At 39.1% G+C, this 23,153-nt stretch overlaps 1 protein-coding gene across 5 annotated transcripts in view; it reads right to left on the bottom strand.

The window, feature by feature from the left end:
- Window positions 1–2,368: 2,368 nt before the first annotated feature.
- The window catches only part of CEP135 (centrosomal protein 135), a 53,855-nt gene continuing 33,070 nt past the window's right edge, over window positions 2,369–23,153 (bottom strand). Inside the window, exons 19-27 of one of the 5 annotated variants that reach the window (XR_005558407.1) lie at window positions 12,740–12,908; window positions 11,797–11,907; window positions 8,809–8,994; window positions 8,272–8,481; window positions 7,819–8,021; window positions 6,455–6,559; window positions 4,945–5,085; window positions 3,124–3,913; window positions 2,369–2,603 (exon numbers count right to left, since the gene is read on the bottom strand). Coding sequence is in view for 4 of the 5 variants with exons in the window: in XM_039357299.1 (XP_039213233.1) it covers window positions 3,162–3,210; window positions 4,945–5,085; window positions 6,455–6,559; window positions 7,819–8,021; window positions 8,272–8,481; window positions 8,809–8,994; window positions 11,797–11,907; window positions 12,740–12,908 (1,174 nt within the window). In the remaining variant the exon portion in view is untranslated. Of the gene's footprint in view, window positions 3,914–4,944; window positions 5,086–6,454; window positions 6,560–7,818; window positions 8,022–8,271; window positions 8,482–8,808; window positions 8,995–11,796; window positions 11,908–12,739; window positions 12,909–23,153 lie in introns of all 5 variants that reach the window. The other 4 variants (XM_039357299.1, XM_039357298.1, XM_039357300.1 and 1 more) reach the window with 4 other exon arrangements.

Genomic DNA, 23,153 nt, shown 5'->3' with positions numbered 1-23,153 from the left:
TTCAGTACTGTTGTAATTCTGGATGGTCACTAAATGAACTGTTGTAAGTGGAGGACTGCTTGTATTCCTCTTCCCCTTGCCTCAGAGACATCATTCCATTACCTCGAGAGGGCTTAAGATTCTGCCTCATCTACACAAATAAGGACTTTAGGCAGGCATCATCAGGAAGTATTCTTTTGGGTATGCAACTTTATTAACATACAGTTGATAAAACTTTATAGCAGGGGTGTCAAACTCAATTTCATTGAGGGCCGCATCAGCATTGCAGTTGCCCTTGGGGGGCCGGGTGGGTGTGACCAGGGTGGTGCGGCCTACTGGGTAGGTGTGGATGGAGTGGGTGTGGCCTACTGGGTGGGCATGGCCAGCTCTACATCGTTCGCGTCAAGGGTGCCTGTAGGGGCCTGGGCAGGAGTGGGACAGATCTGAGGGTCTCTGGCAGAAGAGGGTGGGACCGGGGCGAGCGCCAAGGAATGGTCCATTTCTTCATTCCTCACAAAGGGTGACACTTCCCCAGCATGCACCCAGGGGGTGGGGCTGATGCAGCAGGGGCTGGTTCCTTGCTGTTTCCAGACGGCCTTGTGGAGCTAAGACTGAGTGTGTTTCAGCATAGAGGGCCACCACAAAATTGTACATTGGCTCCCGGCCGGCCTGGGCCAGGGCCAAGGCAGCGGGGGCCGTTCCCTCACTGTTTCCAGGATGGCTTCACGGGCCGCATGAAACCACTTCGTGGGCCGCATTTGGCCCCCGGGCCTTGTGTTTGACATGTCTGCTTTATAGGATTGAGAACGAATTCCAGTCTGAACTGAGGCCGCTACCCATATTCTTGGAGGAACACAAAAATTACTGGATCCAGCCCCTGTACAAGGGAAGGAACGTTTTGTTCAAAGTTATCAAATGATTTTCATGCCAGCCTTACTAACGTCTCATGTTATGCCAGCCTCAGTCTAGACCAGACACGAAACACACCCACATGAACTAACTGCACTTTACTGTAAGATTACATTAACAAAATCTTGCAAGTCTGAAAATGCTTTTCTCTCTCTTCTTCTCCCCCCCCCAATCCCATTTCCAGAGCAAACCTATTGCCTATTGCCTCACCTAAGCTGCCTTTTATCTGACCGTGGTTGTGTCTCTTCATCCTGTCTCCCAAAGTCATTCCCTCCTTATACAGTAGGAGGTAGATAATTTTTTTTCCAGAGATTACACTTAATTGTTTTGATTAACAAGGCCAGAGAACATTTTAACTAGAAACATCTGGTTGGTGAGACCAAGTTCAAGTTTTTTTTTCTTAATGGGAGAAAGCAGAATATACATAAAAATTGTGTTAAAGAGTTTTCTATAGGATTGCTCCTCCTAATATCAGCAAAGATCACCATTCTACAACCACGACAAAGGAGGCTACAAAATGGGCCTGGATGGTCAGTTTGGCCTACAGCAGTGGTTCTCAACCTGTGGTCTGTGGATCCCAGGGGTTCCGCCATCACAGGGGCTCCACAAAGGCTTGAAAAAATGTTATCTAAATCCTGAGTTAAATCTTGGGGGTCCGTGGCCACAAAGGGTATTTAAAGGGGGTCCGTGGTAAAGAAAAGGTTGAGAACCAATGGCCTCTCTAGGATGTCCATTCCTACAAGAATCAATCCCGGTTGATTGTCACATGCAACCTGAATGTAAACATTTTCATCTGAACTGCAACAACTTCCTTCTCATTACAGGACACAATTTGGTATACAGATAGTCCTCAACGTACAACCACAATTGAGCCCAAACTTTCCACTGCTAAGCAAGGGAATTGTTAAGTGAGTCATGCCCCATTTTATGACCTTTTCGCCATGGTTGTTAACCGAATTACTACTGTGTTAAGTGAATCAGGCAGTTGTTAAGTAAATCTGGCTTCCTCATTGACCTTGCGTGTCATAAATTCTTAGGAAGGTTATAAATGTCAATTCCAAGACCCTGAGACACTGCAACCATTGTACATACAGGCCAGTTGCCACGCACCTGAACTTAGATTATGTGACTGTGAGGCTGCTACAACAATCGTTAAGTGTGAAAATGCCATTGTATTTTTGAATGGCCATTAATCAAATGGTTGTAAATTCAGGATTATCCATATTCTGAAAGACAGAGTTTCATGTTATCTTAAAAATTAAGCAAGACTTTTTAATTAATCTGGTATTCTATATCAGGAAATGTTTAATATTTTTATATGTCTTTATTAATACTTTAAATATTTTTTTAAGTTGAGTTTGTGTTTATCGTAATCTGAATGCACATCATTTAACTTAATCTGATATCAATATGAAAAGCTTCTTTTAATACCCAGAAGAGCCATTTGTATTCCTGCTTTACACAGCACAGAAAACAGGAATTGTATGACATATTAAAAACAGTAATGATTTATTTTTTTTTAATTTTTAAAACAGTGACGTAAAAAGATACCATGTGAATTATCAATCAGTACTTAAAACTATATGTTTGGGTTCGTCTACTGAGACCATCATTCCAGTTTATGAATATACTTTATTATAATAAGCTGTCATTACATTTAGGAATTGGCTCGTCGTTCTCTGTTGAATGGCATTTTCTGTTCTTCTTGCCAATGTCTATAAGGAGAACCGGGAAAAAATTTTTTCCTTCAAAGAATATAAATCAATCTGCAATTATTCCTTGAAAACTGAAATTACTTTATTTAATTATAATATCATTAGTATTGTCTTCTTAGTGATATCAAGCACATTAGTAACAACACACAATCCAAAATTAATGCTATAGAATGACAACATTAGGGGATATACGCCCCAATCCAAGATTCCATGTACTTTTGGTTACACAGATGTATTATTTGTGGCCAAGAATGTTCCTGTTACTTTAATTCATGGATTTTCTTCAGTATTTAAATTTCTCTTTTTTAAATAAAATATCCCCAAACATAGGCAAGTTATGCCCCAAATAGCTCTGGAGTTAAATGTTTTAGTGATTAGTGCAGATTGCTGGTTGAGGATAATGTCAAGATGGTATAAAGCTCCTGTCAGTTAAGGAACGTACTGTTTCTGATAACTTGTTATTACTTTGTGACAAGAACTACAACATGATTAATTTCCTTGCAATAAAGTTCATTCTTACCTAATTAGTTTTGTATTTTAAACTGCATCATTTTGTCTTTAAAAGCTGGAACTCAGGTGTGTCAATTCCTCAAACTTTACTTCAGAACTTCAAAAAAAGGAACAACATTGCTAAATGACTCTAAGACAGACATGATATCACATTATTTATACTATCATAATTTAATGTATATAAATTTGTTTTTTAATATAAAACATTTTTTAAAATGCAATGGTACTTCATTTTAGAGACAAAATTTAAAAGACGCCTTTTATTGTTAATGATGTAACATTTGTGCTCAGGTTAAAGGGCATTATTAAACTGAGCATAATTTATTAATACATACATACACACATTTTATAAAATTACTGGTATGAAAACAACCTCAATAATAGATATAAGTCATGATTAAAGGACTTTTCATCTTCCATATTTATTTGCTTTGTGATCAATAGCAACTACAGACTGCCTGTAGCTCATCTAACTGAAAATGAATAACCTTGAAAAAGAGATAACAATAACAAACCACACTATTACCTCCAATTCAAATGTTTAGTCTTAATTTTCAGGGCAAACCTATTAGAATTATTAAAAACCAACCCAGCCTATGTATGACAGCAGAATGTTGCAAAGTTTGATTACACACTAAGTGCTCCCACACAATTTCTTGTTGTTTCAATAATCCTAGTATTAATGATTTAACATTTTAGAGGTAGAATTCAAGTCAACGCTGACAGTGAGTCCAAACATGGAAACATCGCATTATTGTTCTGCTTTTAAAGTAACTGATTAATCCTTGAAGCCCACATTTCTAAGAAGAAAGAAAATGGAATGATTATATTGAAAACATGCCCATTAAGAATGAATAATTTTAGAATATTGTGTTTTTTTAGAATGTACAGTAGTGGCCAAAATTGTGGAAATCTTTTGGGAAAAGTGTACAGTAGAAATGCCACCTTTGGTTAAGTTTCCACCAATTTTTTTTTTCTAATTTCTTTATAACTGTAGCCTTGTTCACTTAATAATACTATTTTACATCGCTTTCTGGGCAACCAGTCAACTCTTTGCACCATTACTTTAATTTTATTACGTTTTACAAGCTCGCTAAATGAAAGAACACAAAAATACCCAACCAACTTGATACTGATGACATAACACACTGACAAACGTCCTCCTCTCAGCTTCAATACATGACATCAATAACTGAATCCTACTGTGATCTGATTGGCTCATTGCCAAAACAAGGTGACACCTGATTGGCTCTCTAAACATTCACGCTCATTGGCTACAATCAGATGAAAGAAAGCTACCCGAGATCAACCTAAGCAAGTTGTGCTTCCTTTTTCTGGTTATTTGGCTATAACTTTTCATAGACTACAGTACAGATAATTGAACAAACGTTATTGCATTACATTCTTGATTAAATTATTTTTCCATTGATATATAATTGTATGGTACTACTCCCCCCCCAAAAATGGTGTTATTAGCCATCGAACCTCAAAAATACACTTTTCCCAAAAAGTTTCCACAATTTTGGCCACCACTGTATACTTTGTGCCTCAAGTTAGATCATATCATAACTAGACCTATCTTCAAAATCCAATACTCACATAATTTTAATTACACAAAGCACCCAACAATAGGTATTACTTATCTACCTGCCCTCATCTCTCCCACATTAAAGAAGGTAAAGATAACACTCAGAGCTAACTTTCTAAAAGTACTTTGTCTCTGGGAGAAATCCAAAATACAGATCCAATCTCATGTTTTAATTTTGAAATATTATGCCAATTAATCGTATGCCCCAAAAGTAAACAAACACCTAGCGGCTTAATTACTTACTTTTCTGTCCGTTCTGTTGTTACTGAAAATGCTCTCTCTGGAGAATGCGATGGAGATCTCAAAGTTGAGCTAAGTGGCGATGAGGTAGGTAAAGAAGTGGTAGAAAACCCGAGTCGTCGCATCTCTTGGATGGCACGTTCCCTATTAAGTAGAAAATTACAACTGAACTCTGGTTGCCCTTCCAAATATTTTCTCACACGGAAAACAAGAATGGCCACCCTTTTCCCACACAGCAAACTGGAATCCTTTAAAAAAATATTCTCTTCTTTACTAGCTGCGAGAAAGTGTTTTGTTTTTCTTAACGTTCAATCAGAATTTGCTTTCCAGGAACTTTAGATAATACAGGTAGTCCTTGACTTAAAACCATTCTTTCAACCACCAGGAGAGGTTACAATAGCCCTGAAAAACGTGACCGTTGACCCATTTTTCTCACTTGTGACCGCTGCAGCACCCCCATGGTCTTGTGATCAAAATTTGGATGGTTCACATTTGTAACGGTTGCTGTGTCCGGGGGGTGTGTGTCTCGTGATGACCTTTTGCGACCTTCTGGCAAGCAAAGTCAATGGGGAAGTTAGATTCACTTAACAACCGCGCTACTAACTTAACAACTGCAGTGATTCACTTAACGACTGTGTCAAGAAAGGTCGTAAAATGAGACAAAATTCACTTAACCACTGTCTTTGCTTAGCAGTGGAAATTTTGGATTTAATTGTGGTCGTACGTTTTAGGCGGTACAAAAATTAGTTGAAGAGAGCTTAGTAAGGATAGGTCTGACTTCAAAAGTGATTTTTTTTTTTTTCCTGGCTAGGACAATAGGATTGGTATAAAGGTGTTGTAAGCTGAAAACTGGTTAAACTTTAGGTTTCCTATATTCATTGCTGGGCTGTAGCGTGTGCATAGTCTTGTGCATAAATGCTACCTCTGTCTTTCTCCTTCCTAGTGACCCTGAAAAATATCAAATGAAAGGAGGAGGAAACAACAAAGAAGGGATCCTCAGCAGATAGCAGTAAAAGTGCCCTCCTACCAGCCCGTTAATCAGCTACTTGTTGGTTTCCTGATGCTGTTTGCACTGGCAAACTATCTGCTTAGTGGGAGGAAGCCTTGTTCAATCTAAGCAATGTATGATTGACCCCAGCTTTGTTCCCACTTTAAGAGGTTTTTTTTTTTTGAAAAAAAGTATCAATTTCCACCGATGCTTAACTGAAAGGACTTGTGGTACTTACTGATAGACATTTTGAAAATGTATTTTACTGCAGTTAGTTTATTTTAAATAGTAATATTCAATATAATGGATTTTGAACATGCCCCTTGTTTGCTTTGTAAGTTGTAAATCATAATCGTATGGAAAGAAGGGTAAGAAATAGATTGTATAACTAAGAAACCATACCGAAAATTAATTATTAAACCAGTTTTAGCATTTTCGGTGCAACACTATAAAGCCTGCTTTTATAGTTTCCTCCTTAAATGGGATTCAGAATAGTTGCCTTTTTAATAAAGCTAATTCACATACCGTTCAAATTGCTCTGTTGTCAGCTGTCTTTTCACAATATCATAATCAGTCTGCAGCTGTGCAAGTTTATTTCGCAGTATAGAAACTTCTCTGCTGAGACTTGTTCTAAAAATATTGCAAAACAAAGAGAAAAATATCTACTACACATTCACAGATGTCATTGTACAAGAACTTTTAAAATAGCTGCAAACAAATAAACGGAGACCTAGAAATTAAGAAAAAATACCCACACTTGTGCATACACATGCAAAAAGGTCTTAAAGAAACCTCCAATTTATCACAAAACAGTCTACTTAAAATATGTATATTTGGAAATGCATTCGCCTGAAACTTAAAGCAATGCATGCATTTGACACATTGCTGACAGAATTTCTTCTGTATTGCAAGTGGCTATAATGAACAATATACCTTATTTTCCGGCATATAAGGCAACCCGGCGTATAAGACGACCCCCGACTTCAGCGCTGAGTTTCATGCCTAGAAAGACGTCTTATACGCCGGAAACTACCATTATTTCTAGCGTATAAGACGACTCGGTGTATAAGACGACCCCTGACTTCGGCGCCAATTTCAACGCTTTCAAAAGTCGTCTTATATGCTGGAAAGTACGGTACTTGCATATGAATAGGCAATACTACATGCATTTGTAGTGACGATCGTAATAAAAACAGTGTTTTTTGAACCTGGCAACTTTACGTTTTATGGGCCTCAACTCCCAGAATTCCCAAGTCCTCCTGACTAAGGAATTCTGGGAGTTCAAGTCCACACATCTTCAAGCTGCTAAGTTTCAAAAGCACTGATCTAAATTGTTTTTCACCGCTGAAGAACACAGATTGCACATGTTGCTTTTAGCATATTCTGCTTTATATCTTATACTTTGCATAGCAAAGTGTACCGTGCAAGGTAAGAAAATAACCGTACTTTCGTGAAAGAAATTAAAGATGAGTAATTTCTAGGAGCATTGCTCCTAGAAGCACGAAGCCGAAAACACCAGCCTAAAGATGATGAATGCTCCTAGAAGCACGAAGCCGAAAACACCAGCCTGAAGATGACGAATGCTCCTAGAAGCACGAAGCCGAAAACACCATCCTGAAGATGATGAATGCTCCTAGAAGCACGAAGCTGAAAACACCATCCTGAAGATGACGAATGGGACTTTGTCGAAACGTCGCCAAGACACTTCCAATTTGACGCGGGAGAAAACCCGAATAACCAAAGACCTACATACAAACACCTGCGAAAACCTCAGAAAACACACACACACACACACACACACACATATATATTCAAAAATGGAGACACTAAATTACAAACAGCTGAAAGAAAATATTATGAAACTGGTCATTTTATACTTTTCAACATACAATTTACTTTCTGAGAGAGTTAATTTGTCTTTGAGCAATTGTATCTCTGAATCCTTTTCATGGGTTATTAAATGATTCTGAAAATCGTTGTCTCTGCTGGTAGCCAAGAGTGTTTCCAAGTTTTGTATTGTAAGCCGCTCACTTGACAATTGCTTTTTTAATAGCTCTGCTTCTGCCTTTGCATCTTCATATTCAGACACAATCTAGAACATAAAAAAGAATTTCTTTAGTAAAAAACCTCACAGTAAGTAAACCCATAGTTCCTGTCCACCTCTCCATTAAACCCTTCTTTACTCCACATCCTTCTCATCTCTCCCAGGGAGGCTTTTCAAGCCACAGTCACTGCAAGACGAATTTTTAATCTTAGAATATATATCTATTTTACTGTCAACATTTTACCTTAAATAAAAAAAATGATTTATATCCTGTAAGAATAACATTTTTCTCTTTTACCCTCTCAAACTCCATAGATTTGGATGTTAATTGGCGTGAGACTAGATCTTTGCTAGATTCCAGTTTGACACATAGATCTCTAACGGCAGATACATCCTGATTTATTGAAGATTTTTCTTCTTTTTCACGTCTGAGCATTTCTTCCAGCTTGGCCATATTTTTTGCCATTGAAGAGATTTGAGATTCGTAAGTTTGATGTGCAATGATGTGCTGCATGAAAGACAAAAGTAACTCTTTTTAGAAGCCTGGATGAGGTGCTCCTATTACATTTTCCTCTTTGCACTGAGTTATTGGGAAACAAACAAAATAATATATCAACTTGAAGTATTTTTCTGTTTCAAAATACATTTACAACCATTTGCAAGACTTAACAAGTACTGGGCAAGAGCAGGCATAAATCTAAAATTAGTTATCCCCCTGAGAACATACAGATGATTAATGCCATCTGCTCCTTGTACAAATTTTCAATTAATCTCCAGGTATTTGATTAAGAAAAGCACATTAAAATGGTCTGGGTAGCTATAATTTTATAATTACCTCTTGGATTTCTTTTTCCAGTAATTCTACTCTTTCTTTAAGGTGTCTTCGTTCAGTATCAACTGAAAGGAGCTCTAATCGTACTGAGCTGTTTTGTCCCTCAGCTTGATGGGCCTTTACTTCCCAATCTTCGGCTTGGCTATGAAGCATCTGGAACTTCTCCAATAATTCTTTATTTTCTCTTTCCTAATATTAAGAGAAAATGCATTCACTGAGCAATAAGTCACTGAAATGTCTCAGCTACTATTTGGCCTCTCTTCTGTTTAGAAATTGTCAACAACTTGTTCCACTGAAGAAACCTGAATATATGTTATTTTCCATATGAGCCAACCCAGTACTTCAAGATTAAATTATCATACTGTTGCAGTTAAGACTTTAAAAGATTTGAGGCAGATGTTACAGTAATTGATCATTACACATAAGAATGTAATACCTTAATTTGCCACACTGATTTTACAATAAATAATTTGGTTTTTTTGTTGTCTAGCTCAGGGGTAGGTAACCTTGGCTCTTTTATGACTCGTGGACTTCAACTCCCAGAATTCCTGAGCCAGCATGGCTGGCTCAGGAATTCTGAGAGTTGAAGTCCACGAGTCATAAAAGAGCCAAGGTTGCCTACCCCTGGTCCAGCTAGATGTATGTATAAAAAAGCAGCCTGGCAACCAAATGTGAGTTAGTCCGCTCTATTTGTCCCCCTGTGGTTGAAAGCTGGACCTTAAAAAAGCAAGACAGGAAGAAAATTGACTCATCTAAGCTGTGGTACTGGAGAAGGCTCCTGCATATTCCTTGGAGAGCAAAGGTGACTAACAAGCAAGTACTGGAGTACATAATGCTGGACATGTCACTGGGAGGCAAAATCACAAAACAGTGTTTCACTTATTTTGGCCCTGTCATTGGGGGAATTCACTGAGAAAGCAATTAAGTTTGAAAGGAAACAAAGAACATGGTGGCTGGACACCATCAAAGCTGACACCAGCCAGAGCACAGAACCGCTCAAAGAAATGCAAGATCGGAAGCTGTGGAGAAATTTGGCCATAGAATCACCAAGAGTCAGACACAACTGAATGGATAACACCATCATCATCTGTATGTATATACACTAGTTACATACTGGAATTTTTAAATACAACAAACCTAGACATCTATATATGCCTAGATATACCTACTTATATGTGTATATTAATGGCTCGATCACAATTGTGCCTCTGTGACAAAGTCCCAGCTTGTTTTAAATCCGATGATAATTCTTAATAATACCCTTCCTAATTTTCATAGAAATGGTGGAAGCTTGTGGCATGTGGCTTAAATATTATAAGGCTAAGAAAGGACATTCCCTCAATGTTACTCTTTTCTCGTAAAAGAATAGATTGAAGAATTTTTCCTTGCGTGCTTAATTTTTGAATTTTGAAGAATTTTTCCTTGAGTAAAATGTATCGTTTTTCCTTGCGTAAAATGTATGAATTTTGAAGAATTTTTCCTTGCGTAAAATGTATCTTATTTAAATTTTATAAAATTTAGCTTATTTATAAAATTTAAATAAGATACATTTTATTTTTGAATTTATACAATAGTTGAAGGCTAGAAGCTGGGAGGCCATGAATTCTAGTCCTGCCTTGGACACGAAGCGGTGGGTGAGTTTGGACCAGTCACTCTAAATCACGTGAAGTATTAATACCACTTTACAATGCCTTGGTAAGGCCACACTTGGAATACTGCATCCAGTTTTGGTCACCACGATGTAAAAAAGATGTTGAGACTCTAGAAAGAGTACAGAGAAGAGAAACAAAGATGATTAGGAGACTGGAGGCTAAAACATATAAGGAACAGTTGGTGGAACTGGATATGTCTAGTTTAGTGAAGAGAAGGACGAGGGGAATCATGATAGCAGTGTTCCAATATCTCAGGGGCTGTCACAAAGAGGGAGTCAAGCTATTCTCCAAAGCGCCTGAGGGCAGGACAAGAAGCAACAGATGGAAACTAACCAAGGAGAGAAGTAACCTAGAACTAAGGAGAAACTTCCTGACAGTTAGAACAATTAACCAGTGGAACAACCTGCCTCCAGAAGCGGTGAATGCTTCAACACTGGAAGTTTTTAAGAAAAAACTGGACAGCCATTTGTCCGAAATGGTATAGGGTTACCTGCCTGAGCAGGGGGTTGGACTTGATGGCCTCCAAGGTCCCTTCCAACTTTTATTATTATTATTATTATTATGGATCATCGCACAATCAGCCAGATGTTCAGACTGGATTTGGCATTTTGTCTACCTATTGAGTCCTTACCCAGGATCTGGGATAGGCAGATGTGGATGTTTGATGGTATTACAGATATCGTTGCAGGATGGAAGCAGTTCCTAGTAAGGCCGCCTTTTGCAATTGACTAATAGCAAATTTGTCAATGCCAATGGTGTTCAAGTGGTATTATTATTATTATTATTATTATTATTATCTCCTCTCGGCCATAGGAAGAAAGCAACGGTAAACCACTTCCAAATATGTCGCCAAGGAAACTGTATGGACTTTTCCATGTGGTGGCTTGAGTTGTGTAGTGACCAATAGTGACTTGAAAGCCCCAAACCAAAATTGATTTATTAAAAAGATAATCTTCTTATATAAATAAAAATGTAAATGTTCTTTTGTTCAAAATCTTAAATCTACGAAAGTTCTTCACCGATTGCTTTGAAATTTTGATACAATGTTGCATTCGAATATGTGCGTGTTTTTATATACCTATATTATATAGATGTCACACCTGTGACAGGTAAAAACATGATTTTTTGAAAACATGTAAAAACATGCTTTTTTGGAAAAACAGCGCCATCTGTTGAACGTAATCTGTATATCTGCACACACAATGGAACAACAAAAAATATTGTATACTCACAAGCATTGTGAAATTAAACATATTACAAATGTGAGCTTTCTCTTTTCTTTCTTGAGCCACAGCAACGCGTGGCTGGGTACAGCTAGTATTTTAATAATATTTCTCACCTTTAAGGATATTAAACTTTCAAATCTGGACACTTCAGTAATGTAATTATGAACTCTAACTTTCAGTTCTTCTTTTTCACGTAACGTTACTTCCAATTCAGTCGAGATCACCTGTTTAAATTACATACTGTTAGACATATTATTCACAAAGTAAATAAGCCACACGCTGGCCAAGCAGTACACTTAAATATGATCTATTCCATATCAAAATTGAACCAACAGAGAGGCAGCTCATAACAGCATTTCTCTTGGTTATTAATTATGCAAATTAAAAGAACAAAAAAAAATCAGCATTCAGTCTTGTGACTTCCAATCTATGGGTAAGTAATTTTCCTTATGGAAAATTTGGGACAATGCCTATTTTGGCATTGATACTTGGCATTGGCAGTGCTCATATTGGTATTAATACTATAACTTTAAAAAAGTTAACTGATACCTAATTAAACATTTTAAGTGATATAATTATTCAACGTTTATACCAGTCAACATTAAACTAGAACAGTTACCACACTAGAAAAAAACACATAAATTGAATATACATTCAAGCAGGCCGTTACAGAACTTTTTCTGGAAAAATTGTGAAATATATAGCCATGAGGGATTTATCTTTATCAGTAAATACAGAGAAGAATAACTATGAGTCTCTGATGTTTTAACCATGATAGGAGAAAACATTGTCATTCAGAATAACAGTTGAAAGCATTGAAAAAAAAAATAACTGGGAAGGAGAACAGTCTGAGATAGTCTAGCTATCACAGTTAGCTAAACTAGAAATACATGTTCAAGTTGGAATGCTAGAAAAAGAGTGGTCAGAAGTGAAAGGCAAGGAAGGAAAAGAATTCACTACAGCAGGGGTCCCCAACCCTGCCCACTTTATGACTTGTGGATTCCAACTCCCAGAATTCCTCAGCCAGCCATGTGTACGATATGAATTACTTTGTACCTGGTTTTCTCTAGTCATTGTGGCTAGATCATCCTGTAATCTTCTGTTTTCCTTCAAAGCCATTTCTTTTATTCTGGCAGTTTCCCCAAGCTCTGAGTGTATTCCATCAAACTGGCGGTGGAGACTGGCAAGTTCACGGTCTTTCCCATTTAAGGTATCCTTTAATTGGCTAATAAATGAGGGATTTAGAAAATCTTAAAACATAATTTATCTTTTTTGCAATACTGTAAGTACACTATGGTCACCATTTAAAAATTATAGCAATTAATTAAAACATGCTTTTGTACTGAATAGTCCCAAAGATATTTTACGTGTTACCAAGTACAGAGCTATTTTTGTAACTGAACATGTATCCGTCATGTTTCTGTAGAACAGGGGTAGTCAACCTTGTCTCTTTTATGACTCGTGGACTTCAACTCCCAGAATTCCTGAGCCAGCTTAGCTGGCTCAGGAATTCTGGGAGTTGAAGTCCACGAGTCATAAAAGAGCCAAGGTTGACTACCCCTGCTGTGGAACAACTAAATCACCAAGCATTTGGGAAATTATACCTGAATTTTTTGCACTATGGCACAAATGGCAGCATTGGTGGAAGACAGATATGATGCTAAGTTTTAATTAGCTTTAATCTAGTTTGTAGAATAAGCTAAATCTGGTTCATAGCCAAGAAAACCATAGCATACTTCCCTATTAAAATTAGCTATTGTTGTTTCTAGCTACTCTACTCTTGACTGTGAAGCACTTTCTAAACTGCAGAGTAGCAAAGTATATTCCTTGCAGCCAAACAGTAGTATAAGGGGCAAGTAGCAAGAGAAATTTTGAGACTTTTTTTGACAAGAGGAAAATTAACATTCTCAAATATGCCTCCCATGCCTTGCATTCTTTTTAAAACTTTTAAGGAAAAAGTCCTTTCTGCTATATATGTTCTTTCAGTAAACAAATTTTCCTTATTAATTAAAATTTTATTAGGAAACAACCAGCAAATCAGATGTTAAAATACTGCAAATGCTGAAGAGATAAAGTGAGATGAATTGTAGCAAAAAAAAAAGCCCCACCGCTTAACACAGTGGTTCTCAACCTGTGGGTCGGGACCCCATTTGGGATCGAACGACCATTTCACGGGGGTCGCCAAACAACGCAGTCTGCCATTTTTCCCCCTTTTCCTTAGCTGTGCTACTCCCTTTTATTCTATTGGCTTTTGAAAGCCAATAGAATAGACTCTCTTGAATAGAGTCTAATTCTATTGGCTTTCAAAAGCCAATAGGAATTGTCCAGGCTGTCTCTGCCCTGCTGAGCCCGCCAAAAGTCCCAGTCTGCAAACGGTGCTGCACCAGGTGAGTAGTCCTCGACTTACGGCCGGTTGAATAGTCTTCGATTACAACCAGTTGGGGGTCACGGCATTAAAAAGATTGAGAACCACTGGCTTAACAGGATAGTTTTAGCTGACTAGGCTTTTAACTAAAACTAGCAAACACATTTGGTGAGGTTTACTACAGCTTGCTAGGATCAGATGTGTATTTAATGTCTTTTTTTTTTAATGGAAAGTAAAGGAATTTACTTTTTCTTCAAGGCTGCTTTGTATTCACATCTTTGTAGTCAGAGGATAGATAGAACAACGAAATACATTGTTGAGTAAAGGAAGATACAAAATTTAGACATATTAATAATTCATTTAACCCAAATTAAAATAACAAACCAGCCATTCCAGGTTTTCTACCTCAAACTAATGAACATAATTTGTAAGTAACTTGGTTTCATAAATAAACCAGAGTTATAATAAATAACGGCTCACCATTATGGGATAAAGCAATTACAGAGCACATTGTACATAAATGTAAGTCTGTATATAACTTACTGAGCTTATTGTATATAAAAATAAACAGAGGGCTGGGGCACAGTACTCTTTGTTCTTCCCCTCATCATCATCATCATCATCATTATCATCACCACCACCATCATTTTATCCACTGCAGGATGAACGCCTCTTCCACATGTTTCCAACCAATACGATCCCAAGCTTTCTTTTGCCAATTGGGCAAGCCATACTTGGCTGAGGTCGTCAATCCATCTTGTTCTAGGTCTTTTTCGTGGACGCTTTTTATCAAGTGGGATCCATTCTATGACTGCCTTGGTTCACCTGCCATCAGTTCTTCTTTCTATATGACCATTTCCATTCTTTTACTCTCTTGATGGCATCGTATGCTTTCGTTTGTTCTCTAATCTATGTGCGAGTCTTTCTATCTTGTCTTGTGATGCTGAGCGTGTATCTTTTTAGATTCTTTGCGCCACTCTTAGCTTTTGTATCAACTGTGTGGTTAGTGTCCATGTTTCACTGGCATATGCTAGAGCAGGTAGCACACACTGATCGAAAACTTTTCAAGCATAGGAGGAAATTATGCTTAGTTTGCCGAATGCCTGCCAACCACATTTAACACACCGTTCAATTTCTTTTATTGTATCATCTTCCACTGAGATCCATTGGCCAAGATATATGTAGTTGTCGACTACATCTAGTTCTTCTCCAGATATATATCTCTCTATATATATATCTCTATATTTGTTTTCTGTTATCTCTCTATATATCTCTATCTCTATCTCTCTCTCTCTCTCTCTCTCTCTCTCTCTCTATCTATCTATCTATGTAGGTCTTTGGTTATTTGGGTTTTCTCCCGTGTAAAATTGGATTTTACGCGGAAGAAAACCCGAATAACCAAAGACCTACATACAAACACCCGCGAAAACCTCAGAAAAGAAAAGAAAGAAGATTTCTTTCTCCCATATTTGGGCTGACAGGGTGTTCATTCAAGGTATATATATATATATATATTTGTTTTCTGAGGTTTTCGCGGGTATTTGTATATAGGTCTTTGGTTGTTCGGGTTTTCTCCCGCATAAAATTGGAAGTGTCTTGGCAACGTTTCGACGAAGTCACATTCGTCATCTTCAGGCTGGTGTTTTTAGCTTCTTGCTTTGAGCAGCAATGTGTGGTTTTAGCTGTTTCTTCCTTTTAACTGCCAGTGAGGGTATGAAATGATTGGATGGGAGCTTGGCTGTGTTCTGATTGGGTGGAGGTGTGTTCTGAATGGTTAGGGGCTTGGCTGTGCTCTGATTGGCTGGGGGAGTGTTCTGTTTGGTTGTGCTCAGGTTAGTCTGAGTTGCAGAGGGGTTTAAGATTTTGGGGTTAGGGAGTCGTTTGTCAATAAGGGCAGGTTTCCAAATGGCTGGTAGGCGGGAGGTATCATCTCGCTTGTTCATGCTGTGTGGGCGTTTTTCTATCTCGATGGCTTCTCTGATTATTCTGTTATTAAAATGTTCACTTTTGGCAATGGTTCTGGTATTTTTAAAGTCAATTTCATGTCCTGTGGCTTTAAGGTGTTGGACCAGGGAAGATGTTGGTTCCTCTTTTTTGACTGAGTTCTTATGTTCTTCAATGCGTGCACTTATTCTTCTGTTGGTTTGTCCGATGTATGTGGTGGGACAAGTGGTGCATGGGATTTCGTATACTCCTTGATTTTCTAATTCAATTTTATCTTTGGGGTTTCTAAGGATGGTGGATATTTTTCTGTTTGTGCAGAATGCTGTTTTGATGTTGTGTTTATGGAGGATCTTACTGATTCTGTCTGTGGTGCCTTTTATGTATGGGAGGAGGGCTTTGCCGTTTTCTTGTTCTTTGTCTTGGATTTTAGTGGGGGTTTCTTTTTGGATTAGGTTTGTAATCTTATTTCTATGGAATCCATTGGATGTTAGTACATTGGTGAGAGTGTGTAGTTCGGGTTTTAGGTGTTGTTCGTCAGCTAAGCGTTTTGTTCTGGAGATGAGTGTCTTGGCTACAGAGTTGATCTGTGCTGGGTGGTGGTGTGAGAGAGCGTGCAGATAGCGGTTTGTGTGTGTTTTCTTCTGGTAGATGGTGTGTCCTAGGGAGCCATTGGATTTCTTGTAGACTAAGACATCCAGGAAGGGAAGTTGGTTGTTAGCTTCTGTTTCCATGGTGAACTGTATTTTGGGGTGTAGGCTGCAGAACACTCCCCCAGACAATCAGAGCACAGCCAAGCCCCTAACCATTCAGAACACACCTCCACCCAATCAGAACACAGCCAAGCTCCCATCCAATCAGTTCATACCCTCACTGGCAGTTAAAAGGAAGAAACAGCTAAAACCACACATTGCTGCTCAAAGCAAGAAGCTAAAAACACCAGCCTGAAGATGACGAATGTGACTTCGTCGAAACGTTGCCAAGACACTTCCAATTTTACGCGGGAGAAAACCCGAACAACCAAAGACCTATATACAAATACCCGCGAAAACCTCAGAAAACAAATATCGAACCTCTACGGGGAGGAAATCCACCATCTGACCAGGACCTATGAAAAACTTGAAGTCCAAAGAGCTTCCATTTTATGTGACCTCGCATTCCTACGTAACTGCCGAGATCAAAATCTAATCCCCACATGTTTCCAACTGAAATTCCACTCCAACTCTGCAGCCACCAAACGGATCCTGAAAAGAACAGAATTGGCCCTAATCAGAAATGAACTTCACACAAAAAGATTCCTCCTAGACCGAATTAACAAAGATCTCCTCACACTCCACCTCAAACTCAGCAACAAGATCCACCCCGCACTTTGGGACAAATCCAAACAACTCGCCGTCTGGAGAGCCGAAACACAGACCACCCTCAAGACAGATACACACACCAACAAACTCCGAAGACTACAAGAACGCCAGAAACAAACCCCTCCTCCCTCACAGCCACACATGAAACAAACAGTGCATAACATCTCAGATAGGATCCTCACCAAAGCCGAAACCAATGTCCTTTCCAAAGGATTCAACTTTGCAGTCGCTCCCAAACACATCCCCACTGAAACCATTATATGTGGAGTTGAAACCAGCCTGACCAAAATCAACCCCGATGACGCTAACAAAATCAGACTCAAAATCACCAACATCCTCTGCACCAGCAAGCCACCCAAAAGCAACTTACCCAAAGAGGAACAGACAGCACTACGTAACCTGAAAGAAGACACCAGCATAATAATCCTACCAGCAGACAAGGGCAACGCCACGGTGGTTATGAACACATCTGACTACCAAACCAAATTAACCAACCTACTCCAAGACTCCACATACAAACCCCTAAATACAGATCCCACCACCTACCTGGAAAAAACCACCAGAACCAAGATAAAAGCCTCCCCCATTAGCGAAGAGATCCAGCAAAGAATCATTCCCAGAGAGAAATCATCCAGATGCCCTAAACTCTATGGTCTCCCCAAGATACACAAAGAAGGAACCCCACTCAGACCTATAGTCAGCTCCATAGGCTCACCTCTACAAAACCTAGCCAAATTTCTCGCCAAACAACTACAGCCCTATGCAGAATCCATCACCTCACACGTAAAAAATTCATTCCAGTTTATAGAGATCATAAAGAAACAAAGCTTACAGCCCAGCGACCTACTAGTGAGCTTCGATGTCATATCCCTCTTCACCCAAGTGCCTATCAAAGAAGCCTTGACAGCTATTCAAAACAAATATAACCCCCCCAAACACATCTTAGATCTGACCAACCACTGCCTATCCAACACATACTTCATCTATAATGGACAAAAATACAAACAAACAGAAGGAGCACCCATGGGATCACCCCTCTCACCTGTCATTGCCAACCTCTACATGGAACACTTTGAAACCCAAGCTCTAGAAAAATCGGATCACAAACCCAAACTCTGGCTCAGATACGTAGACGACACCTTCATAATCTGGCCACATGGGAAAGAAAAACTGGACAACTTCCTCACACACCTCAACAGCCTACACCCCAAAATACAGTTCACCATGGAAACAGAAGCTAACAACCAACTTCCCTTCCTGGATGTCTTAGTCTACAAGAAATCCAATGGCTCCCTAGGACACACCATCTACCAGAAGAAAACACACACAAACCGCTATCTGCACGCTCTCTCACACCACCACCCAGCACAGATCAACTCTGTAGCCAAGACACTCATCTCCAGAACAAAACGCTTAGCTGACGAACAACACCTAAAACCCGAACTACACACTCTCACCAATGTACTAACATCCAATGGATTCCATAGAAATAAGATTACAAACCTAATCCAAAAAGAAACCCCCACTAAAATCCAAGACAAAGAACAAGAAAACGGCAAAGCCCTCCTCCCATACATAAAAGGCACCACAGACAGAATCAGTAAGATCCTCCATAAACACAACATCAAAACAGCATTCTGCACAAACAGAAAAATATCCACCATCCTTAGAAACCCCAAAGATAAAATTGAATTAGAAAATCAAGGAGTATACGAAATCCCATGCACCACTTGTCCCACCACATACATCGGACAAACCAACAGAAGAATAAGTGCACGCATTGAAGAACATAAGAACTCAGTCAAAAAAGAGGAACCAACATCTTCCCTGGTCCAACACCTTAAAGCCACAGGACATGAAATTGACTTTAAAAATACCAGAACCATTGCCAAAAGTGAACATTTTAATAACAGAATAATCAGAGAAGCCATCGAGATAGAAAAACGCCCACACAGCATGAACAAGCGAGATGATACCTCCCGCCTACCAGCCATTTGGAAACCTGCCCTTATTGACAAACGACTCCCTAACCCCAAAATCTTAAACCCCTCTGCAACTCAGACTAACCTGAGCACAACCAAACAGAACACTCCCCCAGCCAATCAGAGCACAGCCAAGCCCCTAACCATTCAGAACACACCTCCACCCAATCAGAACACAGCCAAGCTCCCATCCAATCAGTTCATACCCTCACTGGCAGTTAAAAGGAAGAAACAGCTAAAACCACACATTGCTGCTCAAAGCAAGAAGCTAAAAACACCAGCCTGAAGATGACGAATGTGACTTCGTCGAAACGTTGCCAAGACACTTCCAATTTTACGCGGGAGAAAACCCGAACAACCAAAGACCTATATATATATATATATATATATATATATATATATATATATATATATATATATATATATATGTAGGTCTTTGGTTGTTCGGGTTTTCTCCCGCGTAAAATTGGAAGTGTCTTGGCGACGTTTCGACGAAGTCCCATTCGTCATCTTCAGGCTGGTGTTTTCAGCTTCGTGCTTCGAGCAGCAATGTGTGGTCTTAGCTGTTTCTTCCTTTTAACTGCCAGTGGGGGTATGAACTGATTGGGTGGGAGCTTGGCTGTGTTCTGATTGGGTGGAGGTGTGTTCTGATTGGTTAGGGGCGTGGCTGTGCTCTGATTGGCTGGGGGGTTGGCTGTGCTCTGATTGGCTGGGGGGTTGGCTGTGCTCTGATTGGCTGGGGGAGTGTTCTGTTTGGTTGTGCTCAGGTTAGTCTGAGTTGCAGGGGGTTTAAGATTTTGGGCTGCCTTGCTATTTTTTGGCTTCGCGTTTGTGGTCGTGCCTCATTTTCATGGAGGGTGTCAGTTTGCTTCATGTATGGATTGGAGGGCTTTAAAGTGGCTAATGATGCAGCTCTGGTCTGGCTTCTGGTTTGTGGTCGTGCCTCATCATCGGTGTGGCTTTGGGTTTGCTTTTTGCGTGGATGTGTGGTGGTGACATCCTGTGTGGTTTTTGTGAGTGTGGGTCTGGTATCATTTTTTGTATTAGGGAGTCGTTTGTCAATAAGGGCGGGTTTCCAAATGGCTGGTAGGCGGGAGGTATCATCTCGCTTGTTCATGCTGTGTGGGCGTTTTTCTATCTCGATGGCTTCTCTGATTATTCTGTTATTAAAATGTTCACTTTTGGCAATGGTTCTGGTATTTTTAAAGTCAATTTCATGTCCTGTGGCTTTAAGGTGTTGGACCAGGGAAGATGTTGGTTCCTCTTTTTTGACTGAGTTTTTATGTTCTTCAATGCGTGCACTTATTCTTCTGTTGGTTTGTCCGATGTATGTGGTGGGACAAGTGGTGCATGGGATTTCGTATACTCCTTGATTTTCTAATTCAATTTTATCTTTGGGGTTTCTAAGGATGGTGGATATTTTTCTGTTTGTGCAGAATGCTGTTTTGATGTTGTGTTTATGGAGGATCTTACTGATTCTGTCTGTGGTGCCTTTTATGTATGGGAGGAGGGCTTTGCCATTTTCTTGTTCTTCGTCTTGGATTTTAGTGGGGGTTTTCTTTTTGGATTAGGTTTTTAATCTTATTTCTTTGGAATCCATTGGATGTTAGTACATTGGTGAGAGTGTGTAGTTTGGTTTTTAGGTGTTGTTCGTCAGCTAAGCGTTTTGTTCTGGAGATGAGTGTCTTGGCTACAGAGTTGATCTGTGCTGGGTGGTGGTGTGAGAGAGCGTGCAGATAGCGGTTTGTGTGTGTTTTCTTCTGGTAGATGGTGTGTCCTAGGGAGCCATTGGATTTCTTGTAGACTAAGACATCCAGGAAGGGAAGTTGGTTGTTAGCTTCTGTTTCCATGGTGAACTGTATTTTGGGGTGTAGGCTGTTGAGGTGTGTGAGGAAGTTGTCCAGTTTTTCTTTCCCATGTGGCCAGATTATGAAGGTGTCGTCTACGTATCTGAGCCAGAGTTTGGGTTTGTGATCCGATTTTTCTAGAGCTTGGGTTTCAAAGTGTTCCATGTAGAGGTTGGCAATGACAGGTGAGAGGGGTGATCCCATGGGTGCTCCTTCTGTTTGTTTGTATTTTTGTCCATTATAGATGAAGTATGTGTTGGATAGGCAGTGGTTGGTCAGATCTAAGATGTGTTTGGGGGGGTTATATTTGTTTTGGATAGCTGTCAAGGCTTCTTTGATAGGCACTTGGGTGAAGAGGGATATGACATCGAAGCTCACGAGTAGGTCGCTGGGCTGTAAGTTTTGTTTCTTTATGATCTCTATAAACTGGAATGAGTTTTTTACGTGTGAGGTGATGGATTCTGCATAGGGCTGTAGTTGTTTGGCGAGAAATTTGGCTAGGTTTTGTAGAGGTGAGCCTATGGAGCTGACTATAGGTCTGAGTGGGGTTCCTTCCTTGTGTATCTTGGGGAGACCATAGAGTTTGGGGCATCTGGATGATTTCTCTCTGGGAATGATTCTTTGCTGGATCTCTTCGCTAATGGGGGAGGCTTTTATTTTGGATCTGGTGGTTTTTTCCAGGTAGGTGGTGGGATCTGTATTTAGGGGTTTGTATGTGGAGTCTTGGAGTAGGTTGGTTAATTTGGTTTGGTTCCAATTTTACGCGGGAGAAAACCCGAACAACCAAAGACCTACATACAAACACCCGCGAAAACCTCAGAAAACATATATATATATATATATATATATATATATATATATATATATATATATATATTCTTTAGTGAATTTATTAAACATAATCTGGCTCTTTTTCAGGTTTATTTTTAAGCCAAATGGTTCTCCTGCTTCGTGCAGCTCTTGTATATGTCTTTGTAGCTCTTCTGGGTCTTGTGAGAAGAGAACAACATCATCTGCAAATCTTAAGTGATTTAAATAGGCGCCACTGATTTTTATTCCACCTTTTGCCCAGTCTAGTTTGCGAAATACTTCTCCAAGGCAGGCAGAAGTGACTGTTGGAAGTTACCATAGAATGGTACGAGTGAAGATAGACTATCGAAAAGAACGTATGAAAATGATAAAGACATCCAAAAAACAAAAATAAAGAGTGATAAGCTGTTAGAGGAGAACAGGAATTTTGAGATTAATAGGTCAAATCACTTTGCTCTATTGCAAGATTTGGAAGAAATGAACATTATGGACCAAAATGAACAAATAGTCAAAAACATTCTTAAATCTGCTACATCGATAACCCTGCCGGAAAAACACTTGGTACAGCCAAAAATCTTGACAAAACTATTGATTTAATGAAAAAATGAAGACAAGGAAGAATACCAGAAGTTTCACTAATAAACTGGAATATGTAGAACTTTGCAAAACCATAAGAATATGTATCCAAGACGATTACATGGAAAATGCTGAAGTGATTCTTATACACAAGAAAGGGGACCAAGATGATTTAAAGAATTATTGCCCAATAAGCCTTATTTCAGTCATCTACAAGTTTTTCACCAAGATAATAGCAAAAAGAATATTGAGAATATTAAATGATGCACAGCCAAAGGAGCAAACAGGGTTCAGAAGTGGCTACAACACAATGGATCACATCCAGGTTGTTCGGCAAGTCATTGAAAGGCACAATGAGAAAATATTAACCAGTAAGAATAGCAGAGGGTTAGACTAGATGAGCAGGGGGTTGGACTAGATGACCTCCAAGGTCCCTTCCAACTTTACTACTACTACTACTACTATTATTATTATTATTATTAATACTAATAATAATACTTAAAATTTTGTGGGAGAAACAAATTTAAATAAGGACTGTAACAGGATCTATGATGAGGCAACCAGAATGATTAGATAGAAAAAAAATAT

This window comes from Crotalus tigris, unplaced genomic scaffold, assembly GCF_016545835.1.
Source record: "Crotalus tigris isolate CLP2741 ecotype Arizona unplaced genomic scaffold, ASM1654583v1 scf7180000018886.158148, whole genome shotgun sequence".
Lineage (NCBI taxonomy): Eukaryota > Metazoa > Chordata > Lepidosauria > Squamata > Viperidae > Crotalus > Crotalus tigris.
Note: the sequence above shows the minus strand (reverse complement) of the source record. Positions and strands in the feature narration are given on the sequence as shown.